We start from the raw sequence: 9941 nt of genomic DNA on the forward strand, positions 1-9941 counted from the left end.
AGAATTATATGAAATGTTTAAAAATATAATATCTCTCTTACATGTAAGAACTTGCTATTAAAATATTTTAATTTATACCAAAGTACATATGTTAGGTGAAATTTGACAGAACATAGGTTGGTGAAAGGCTAAGGATACTTTTGTAATAGTGGAAGGAGATACTCACTTTACATCGAATAATAAGTCACTGTGATCTGTCAAATAGTGTTCTACTGGAAATATTTGACTAGGCGCAATACCGACTAATTGATTTCCCATTTTGTAAATCGATGTTTAGTTGATGTTTAGTTGAAATTGATGTATTTGCAAGCAGAATCCATCTTGTGCTAACTTCACGTGCTAACTGTCAACGCTGCAACCATTACATGAATTGCAGTGCAACAAATTTCCTAGACGTTATAATTTACCCCTAACAAAATCTCGTCCATCGGAAAAAAATGCGGACCTTCTAAAATATTCATACACATAAAGAGTGAAATGAGGAGATCATATTTTATGTGTATATTTCATGTATAGTATGTAAACATTGCATAAAATTGTAATTTTGAACAAAGTTATTTATAACATCGCATTATCAATTTCGTAGTAAGAATGGTTTTACGATTTGTACTACATTATCTTGCGCGCTATCGTAACAATTAAAATGTCACGCAGATTCAACATTTTCTATTTACTGTCTGGTGCCTGTTAGATATTTTATGGATCCCTCGGAATGATTGAATTATTGTTAATTTACACGCGATTTCCTAATCATACGCAATCTTACGCATTAACTCTCATGATATATAAACCATATTCAGCGATCTTAATTTTTTTTTATTCAAAATATGTACTCACTTTTTACACACATGCGCGTACCGATGTGCAGCAAATTCTTCGTCAATTTAAAATACAATCATCACTGCGTTCACTCGAGAGGAGAGAAAAATATAAACTCAAGGAGACGACGGATAATTATAATAACTTTATTTGAAGACACAGGATTCTCAATGGAAAGATTATTTTCTGCTTTTTTATTATTCATTGTTTTTGCAGTAGGTAATCACATGAAGAATGAAAAGCAAAGTATGTACATTTATTCGAACTTCGACAAGCGAGGATCCTTAAACAAGTAAGTGAATTTTCCACTTTCATTGGTGTCGTTTAATAATCGCCGAATATAGCGACGTCCACAAAGAGAGCAACTCCATGACAGTGTCTACTATCGCCATACTGTCGATGGATAGCTCTCTTCATAGTGCGCGCCTTCGATTCTTCACTCGAACATATAAAGGCATCCTTCCTCTGTTGCCGGCTGCAAAAGTTCTGTCTCATGAAAGATTATCCGTCCATTGTCCATACAAAATAAGTAATTACTATTTTCAACAATGTAAATCAATAAATTATGTATTAAGCATTTCATTATACACATGTATTCCTCGTCGACTGAAAGAAAAACAAATTACGTTTAAATGAAACACTTACCTGTATAGAAAATTAATCAAAAAGATCGAGATGTTCGAAAGGTAAACGTAGAAGGATCGAAACTGTCGCTGTGGCGAACTGTAGTGTGAGCACAGCAGCTTTGCTTGTTATCAGGAAGGTGCGAGCAACTTCTTCCTCTTTAGCGCAGCCACCTGATTGCGCGGTAAACATATCTTCGGCACGTTAGCTCGTGCCATGAGTCGTTAACACTTCCTTTTTATCCTTTGTCCCGACACGCTTGTACGAACCTTCCAGCCTGGAAATATGTACATTAAACTACGAACAGGAATTCGATCAAGCGAACAGTTCAAAGATTATGATACAAAAGGTCGAATTATTTTGATGAGATAAGTTTAACTGATTCGCCACTTCGATAAGTGTTATCTGATACCAATTTTCGAAAGCAAAGGCTCGGATATGATTATTTTTTTTAAATTCTATACTTGTATCCCAAAAAGTTTAAAAATAACCGAGAAATCTAAAGCCCATTGAAAACAAGTATGTTTATACAATGAATTTATACGATTCAATTTTGTTTAACCGCGTTTTAATATTATGATTGCAAAAAAGTATTTTTTAATTTTGCTTATTCATTAGATTAATGAGCAAGTTTCAAAATTTGCTAAGTACAGGTATTCGCGCTGTGACTAATCGAATCGTAAATTACCGATATATGTATAACTGTGCCCGTAACTGTACGTCGGCTATAATTAACGGATAATTACTAATTCTTAAACAAACCTAGTCGAATAAACGCAAAAACTTTCCCTATGGTAATACCTTAGGTTCTGGACAAACTATTTGTTCAGTTGACATTTTTCTGATTTCACGCAACAGCTTAAACAGACAAACACTTGGTAATCCTGAAATACTTCTCGTCTTCTCCTCTACCGCATATCGGATAATATATTTTATACCAAAATCTAAATTAGAAATATATTTATGAGTCGTGATAATACGTAATAGTAATTTTAAAAAATTTCACATATAGCCGTCGATAGTATGGAACCATTTAAACGTGCAACTGTGTCATAAGTCACATCGTGCGCGTAACATAGCAACAAAATTTATGCCTTTCCTCATTATTGCGTTTGACAAATAAAAACTGAAGACAGTTACACAATGAAACATTCAGCGTCTCCAACAATTATCAAGGTAGATATCGTACGTTTTTAATACCGCTTTTATCGTGTACCTAAAGAATCAATAAAAACACACGTTTGTTAAACCTGACGACAAATATCGGATATCATCTTTGAGAGAAGCCAACGATTACGCGTTATCAGTAGACAATGCGATAAAAGCGATAACGAGAGTTGACTCGCACAGCCATTACCGAAAATCCTTCTGTAATAGGATTTTTCTGTTTGGTTTTCAAGCAACTCGTGTAATCTTGAAATATTTTCTTCTACGGTCTTATGTTTGAAACGAGGAATTAAAATTTATGATGTCTACGAGCATTTTAAAGGAGGTGGCAGAACATTGTTTTTTACGAGATAAAAGAGTATAAAATCAAAAGATATACTGATCCCCTTGGCTCCATCGTGGCCTATTTACCGACTTTAATGAGTTTCGCGATATCGTCTTAATTGAACGCTCATTCGCCTAAAACTATAATTTTATTAACGTCTCAACATGTAAAACATTTATGTGTTTCATTCGAACGAACAGGAACTCTAAAAGAAACACGTGGTTAAATCATTTTGCGACACTCCAACCATCTATTCAAATACAAGACGTATTTAACTTTGTTATCGCCATAATCGTAACAATTCGGTTATCAGCGCCGACGTGTCCCCTGCCACGCACACTAAATAAAAGCTAGTACATAATTATCCCGATAAATGTTCACCTGAATCTTTACGATATGAAACATACATACAATATTTGATAAACCATTGCAATCATAATGAAAACACGAAAACCGTATGCGACCATTTGATAACGAGTGTCATTCTTATTTATTAAGGTAGCATTTATATTTTTAACGGTACTGTCGCCAGAAAAGATACATATCCTTGATACCTGAAAAATTCAACGTTATCGCATTCGTTGTAAAAAGTTTCATTACCCGCACGGTTATATAATCGTCGGTTCGAGCGCAAAACCGATATCGTGTGTTCTCTAATGGCAATTATGTATATCCTTCGAATTTACACATGAAAAGACCACGGCACGAAGAATTTCCAGCTGCAAGTGCACGAGCCCGGGGATCCTCAACAACGACTGACGTGCGCGCTTTCAACGAAACGAAACTTTCCGCTTTTCTTCGAAATTCACATTACAAAGGATTCTTTGCCGTATGAAACATATTAACCGATCTTTTTCCTCTTTCATTTGCAACAACGGGTGGAGGAACGGATGATAGAACATCAAAATGATTTGTTCTCGAACCAATATCCGTGGAACCCTCGGTAACTTACCTGATCGGTGTACTCGACCCGAGAACCACGATGACTGGTCACACAAGACTTCCGGATGAACGTAAATTCTGCTCGTAGGTTCTCCTCGTTGCATGTCACCGGCGAGGTAAAAGGCGCGCACGAGTACAAAGAAAATACAAAACAGAATGTGCAATGAGCCATTGAAGAGGAAAAATAAATCGACGCAGGAACTCTTTACAGAACAAACGAACGAAGAGGTTCAAGAACGAGTGACGTGAACGTCTCTCCGGTCCGTCTCATATACTTACTCTACCTGCGCTGATCTGACGTCACGGGTATGTTTCTTATCAGGTAGAACCACCAACACCTGTAAGCTCGCACCTGTGTGCTCGAGCTTACCGCCGATGGGAACGCCCTGTACTGAATTTTCCAAGGAAAGAAAGTTTTTTCTGCTGATATTACAATTGACATCCTCGTTCACTCAATCTCGTATTGCAAAACTTCGTAGAATGTTTATGATCACCAGAAATTCCGTCCAACTTTAATTAAACTTTCGATGAATGTTGATTTTGATCAGAATGAATTGAGAGGTATACAAGCTCGATATAGTACAGTTTTATTGGAGCGAAATGACTCAGTAATCAGATTGAAACACTGAGATTCAATTTGAATTGAAAGCTTGCTAAAGTTCCTTCGAAGAATGAGATTACAATTAGATCGCTTTTCATCAGTTATTACACCAATTTGTATAAAATTTTCTTATATCGCACAGAAATTTTCTCCTCTCCATTGATCAAGGAGGAAGGCAGGGAAGAAAATAACAAGTACATCGGACATCGACGCACATTTTCAAATCTTGGAAAAATAGGACGAATCTACGGATGTAAACCCAACGAGCGATATCAATAGCAAGAGCAAACTCAGTGGTTCTGAGTAAATACAGGTACATACATCGCGCAGAGAAAAGAGGAAGAATAATGAAAGATAGAAACGAAACGTTGCTCCGATGTCACGCGCGTTTACGTGGAGCGTTGCACCTTATCTCGTGTCCCAGTTACATCACCGCGCACACAATTTTATAGTTCTTACTCAGTTTCGATCGGAAGGAACTTACAACAAGCTTGAATGATTAATCCATGATTCATCAGTATGACCAAGATGCTTTATTTCATATTGTACAATTATAAGAAATTTTGTTTGAACACGTCGTATTTCATAAACAGTACCATTTAGAAAATGTTTCATTTTCTAATTACACCGTGATCACAGAACGACTGCCGATGGTAGGCAGTGGTTTGCTTCTGCAGGCTTCCTGAAAAATTTTTCTAGCTTGATCCAACATCTGCTTATACATCGAAAGATCGGCTGCTTTATCCTGCTGTATTGTGTCCAATCTAACTTTCAGTGCGAGGCATTCCTCTTGCAGTAATTCCATCCTGTATTATTATATAAAATTATTAAAAACAGATATGTATGCATACTTAAAACATACTTGAAACGCATTTGTTCTGTATCCATTGTTTCATCGTTGTTCTTCGATAATTTTGGTAATTTCATTCTATACCCAGAATCAATTTTTACGATTCCTACTCTTTCCGTCTCTAACTTGCGAATTTTCAACAGCAACTTCGCTGACTTGTTCTTTTCGTTACGTAAGGAATTCTACACGCATTTCGTGCATTTAATAACTTGACTAACGCACAAAGACTAAAACAGTGTTGCAGACTAGGACTCACAGAAAGAATGTCATTGTCGTTTCTTTCTTTATCCAATCGCCTGTTCAGTACTGTTATTAATTCCAACAGTCTCTCCCTTTCAGCCTCAGCGGCCAGAGCCAGAGTTACATATTCGTTTGGCTCGCACGTGCTTCGAACGCTCTGCGGAGGACTATTGTGGTTGAAATTATTTAAGAACACTTCTGATTGTGCAATCTTCCGAGATTTAATTTCCTCCACGCTCGGTACTGTTCGATTTCTACGTTTAAAAATTCATTAATATAATGATTAATTTAGGTTTTTGAGTGTCTAAAATTTAAGGATAGTTTTTAAATTCTTTTGTTATGTACAAAGATAATTTGTTGTGAGTATGGGATACGAAATGTTTCTGTTTTGTTTTTGTTTTTGTTCAGGCTATTTTGATGGATTGTTCTATTTTACTCTGAAGTTTTATATGTTCGGGTAAGTTTAGTGATAAGTTATTTTATATATCTTGGTTGTGTGTTTTAAATATGTCTTTGTAAGGGATGATGGAAGTCCATTGGTCGTTAAAACCCAAAAGAAAGCAATAAAGGCAATACTAACTAACTATAAAGACTAATATGTGCCAATTATTTTTCAATTATAAAACACCTTAATTTATCTATCTCGATCTCTCGTTCCTCCAATTTTCTACGTAACCGTTCAATTTGTAATTGTGCCGCCTGCAAATCGTTCTTTAAGTTTGTGCATTCACGCTCTATCCTCTCTTCTCTATTTCTTATATCAACTTCACGTTCCTGATGCTTTATCTCGGTAGTTTTAAGCCGATTCTGTCAATATCGTACGTGTCAAGGAAAACCGATTTCCATATTGTATCCATACTTACATTGAGTGTCTCGATCAAATGATCATCGTGAGACCTTTTCTCATTCAATATTACAATATTTCCTTTCACGACGTTTAATTCATGTTCTAATACTTTTATCCTCGCCTTGGAAGCCTCCAACTTCCTCTTATATCCTTCAATGGCGACTTCCGTTTGTCGGAGTTGCTTCGCTGAATCTTCGATCTGTCGTCGCCTCTCTTTTTCAATGCTTCGAAGATTCTCAAGAGTCTTTCGCTCTATGGACGCTAATAAAAGATACATATTTTACCAAAAAGATTCTAGATTTTGGAAATTCTGATTTCAGTACCGACGGACGTCTTTTGCGTTCCTTCGTATTCCGATAATCTCGACTGCAGTTCGTTCACTTTTTGTTGCAACAAATGAATCTGTTCAGCCCTACCTCGCCATCCACCAGGTTGATTCGACAAATTATTCAAGCTCACGTTTTCGCCTACTTCGCTACATAGTAACTACGTTTGCAGCTTTAAAAATTCTCTTCTTCCCTCTCATATTTTTAGCTACGATTTCCTGACGTAAACAAAGGAATACCTTGTGCAACTTGTTAATCTCTTGTTTGAGACTGGCGCAGGTATTTTTTGATTCGTACAGTTTCGTTTGCGATTGTTGTAATTTATCGAGCAACTGTTTCATTCGATCCTGATCCTCCTTCGGCTGATCAATCTCGGTACCTTTGTCAAGGATACCATCCTGTATCTCGATCATAGTATGATGGAACGATGATGGATTAAAGTAACGATATAAAAAGCGCTGCGCACAGCTGATGAATTTGACGTAACTCACTCTCTTGGGAGTAGCTGTCGGTTTTCGAACGTCCCCTTTCGCGCTTCTCGTTTTCTAATTCGACTTCTTTGTTAGTTAAATTAATTTCCAAAGTTTTGCATTTAGATTTGAGAACTTCAATCTCAGCTGTCTGTTCTCTGCATCTTTTGCTAAGTTCGATTATCTTCGCGGATGCCAATTCATTAGGTTTCCCTAAAATCATTGATTGCGCCGGTTCGCCAACTCCCTGTTTCTTCTTAATTTTCTCTTCCACTTCTTCGAGCGCCCGACGCAAACAACCATTTTCGGCAACTAAATCCTGTTATTCATTTTTCATACGTTATTTTTTTAAATTGGTAATCCTCTATAATTGATGTGTATCGCAACTACCTGAATTCGATTTCGTAGGAATAGATTTAACTCTCTTGGAAAGATAATCTGATCGGGTAGATTCTCCTGAAATGTGTTAAAGAACTTTTTTTCTACATAAATCCTTTCTACGCGCAGAAGTGCAAATAAATATTTCTAATAACTCAAGGATAGTACCTCTGTTAATTCATTCGTCCACGGAATCGTTTCGTCGAAGTCTAAAGAATTAATTGTTTCATCTTGTGCTGCTTTATGTGCTGTTTCTGATTTAGACATTTTATTCTAACGAGTTAACCAAATTTATTTCACTTTCTCTATTATAGATCAAAATCAATACGTTCTTTGCTTATAATATACCATGAATACATATTATAAATATATATATTGTACTCATACATTTAATGTTACTAAAATTGTCATAAAAATCACATTTTTCAATCTACCCGTCAGCAATATACAACTTTTTAAATTACGTATTGTAACGTAAATATGTGAAGGTAAACGTTTGTTCTTGTATGTAGATATTGATTAATTGATGATTTCAGATACATATACCTATATTGGGTCATCAGAAAAAATAAATTGTACACATTTTTCAATAGATAAATTGTTTATCTACCAATAATCTACATCATTCAACATTAAGTCTTTACAATTTAAGATCATAATTATATAAAAAAAATCTTATATCTACTTTCAGAATAACGAAGATAGTGACAGATAAAAATTCATTTAGAATTAATTCTACTGATTCAGTAATTATGCTTTCGTCGGTCGTCTATTCTGGTTTTTCTTGCCTCCAGCCATGGAAAATGCTTTTCGTTTCCCACCTGCTAACATTCCTGCCTTTTGGAGAGCGTGCATTTTGAAGTTCTTTGCGACACCTTCTTTCTTGTTAGGTGCTGAATATTGCACGTTTATCCTTCTTCCACTAATGAATGAATGGTTCAAAGCAAGTCCTTTCTGTTAAACATATAATTAACATACATGTAAAACTAATTAATGTAAGATCAATGAGGTATCTCTGTATAAGGTATATACCTCATAATCTGTACTATTGTTCAATTCAACATAAGCGAATCCACGAGGTTTGTTGTCATCTCTCTTAGGTATTCTAATGTTAGCTACTTCGCTGACTTTAGTCAAAAAGTGCTTTTTAATTTCTTCAGGTGTAGCACTGTAAAATAAAAATAAAATTGATTAATAAAGTATAAGATACATGTTTGTTACAAAAGAAACAATAAGATTTCTTACGTGTATGGTAAGTTTCCAACAAAGAGAACATATCTTTTCTTATTCTCTTGAACATCTTTTTGATTTGTTACTTCTTGTTTGACTGCGTTATCTTCTTCATCGTCATTCTCGTCATCTTCTTCTTCATCCTCATCTTCCATATTACTTTCATCTTCATCTCCATCTGATTCATCGTCCATTTCAAGATTATCATCATCATCATCGTCGTCGTCATCATCCTCTTCTTCTTTTTCTTCTTTCTTTCCTTTCTTTACTGTACCATTCTTTTCATTCTGTTTAACTGACTTAGTTCCCAATTTTCCTTGGGCATTTTTCTTTTGTACGGCTTGTTTCTTTTTTGCACCTTCCACTGATTTTTCATTTTTTACTTTTACTTCCTGTTTTATTTTGCCGTCTTTAGAAACGTCAGTACCCTCCAATACACTTAACTTTTTTCTAAGTGATGCCAATTTTCTCTTAGCAGATTTCGTGAGACTTTGCCTCTTTTCTATTTCTTTAATCTTCTTCTTTATTTCTTCAGGAGTTAAATCAATTTGCAATCCTCTATTCTTTACTCTATTTTCTTTACGCTTTTCACGTTGTTCTTGTCTACTTTTCAACAATGCTAATTTCTCTTCTGCAGTTTTTTGTGGTTTGCCTTCATTTGTTTGTTTTTTAGAACCTTCAGGAAGTCCTACGTTCTTCTCTTTATTTAATTTTTTGGGCATATCTTTTTTAATTTGCTTCTTTGTTTGTCCATTTTGTACAGCTACACTTTCTGTTTTCTTCTTTTTAGCATCTTTACTCAAATTTCCTGGTGGTTTCTTTTCAATTGGATTAGAATCACTTGCTGACCGTTTCTTAGTATTTTTAGGCATGCCTACTTGAACCATGATTCTCTTTGATAATTTTAATACAAAGGTACACTCTGCAAGTAAAGAATAGGAAACTAAAAATCTCTTTGTATTTTACATGCAATTTGATTAATTTTCAAGATAAATGTCACGAAGCAGATTTTTGGTTATTCACATTGTGAGGTGAACTAAATATACGTAATGATGGTATAATTGATATATTATATTTTTAACTGAAATATCAATTGGTAATCTGAAAATCTATTATCTTTAC

At 35.1% G+C, this 9941-nt stretch overlaps 3 protein-coding genes and 1 long non-coding RNA gene across 5 annotated transcripts in view; all 4 read right to left on the reverse strand.

The window, feature by feature from the left end:
- Vps15 (vacuolar protein sorting 15) overlaps window positions 1-258 on the reverse strand; it is a 7671-nt gene extending 7413 nt beyond the window's left edge. For both annotated transcript variants that reach the window (XM_018020451.2, XM_026811249.1), the window contains exon 1: window positions 167-258. In XM_018020451.2, the coding sequence (XP_017875940.1) occupies window positions 167-258 (92 nt within the window). The remainder of the gene's footprint in view (window positions 1-166) is intronic.
- A 706-nt stretch (window positions 259-964) lies between these two features.
- LOC113463984 (uncharacterized) lies at window positions 965-4177 on the reverse strand. Its single transcript, XR_003388814.1, has 3 exons — window positions 3888-4177; window positions 1465-1720; window positions 965-1294 (listed from the first exon to the last, which is right to left on the reverse strand). It is a non-coding gene; the product is annotated as an uncharacterized LOC113463984 (long non-coding RNA).
- Window positions 4178-4698: 521 nt separating this feature from the next.
- On the reverse strand, window positions 4699-7394 carry LOC108622116 (coiled-coil domain-containing protein 13). The gene is made up of 7 exons (XM_026811386.1): window positions 6981-7394; window positions 6739-6901; window positions 6432-6667; window positions 6197-6375; window positions 5585-5828; window positions 5341-5510; window positions 4699-5284 (listed from the first exon to the last, which is right to left on the reverse strand). Exons 1-7 carry the CDS (start codon window positions 7152-7154, stop codon window positions 5101-5103), a joined length of 1350 nt encoding a protein of 449 aa, XP_026667187.1. The 5' UTR covers window positions 7155-7394; the 3' UTR covers window positions 4699-5100.
- Window positions 7395-8171: 777 nt separating this feature from the next.
- Window positions 8172-9941, reverse strand: part of LOC108622179 (nucleolin) — a 3479-nt gene continuing 1709 nt past the window's right edge. The window contains exons 2-4 of the mRNA XM_018019886.2: window positions 8835-9741; window positions 8622-8757; window positions 8172-8543 (exon numbers count right to left, since the gene is read on the reverse strand). Coding sequence (XP_017875375.1) covers window positions 8340-8543; window positions 8622-8757; window positions 8835-9706 — 1212 coding nt within the window. The 5' untranslated portion in view covers window positions 9707-9741 and the 3' untranslated portion in view covers window positions 8172-8339. The remainder of the gene's footprint in view (window positions 8544-8621; window positions 8758-8834; window positions 9742-9941) is intronic.

The sequence above is a fragment of the Ceratina calcarata genome, unplaced genomic scaffold (assembly GCF_001652005.2).
Source record: "Ceratina calcarata isolate Rehan_Ccalc_2016 unplaced genomic scaffold, ASM165200v1 scaffold111, whole genome shotgun sequence".
Taxonomy (NCBI): Eukaryota; Metazoa; Arthropoda; class Insecta; order Hymenoptera; family Apidae; genus Ceratina; species Ceratina calcarata.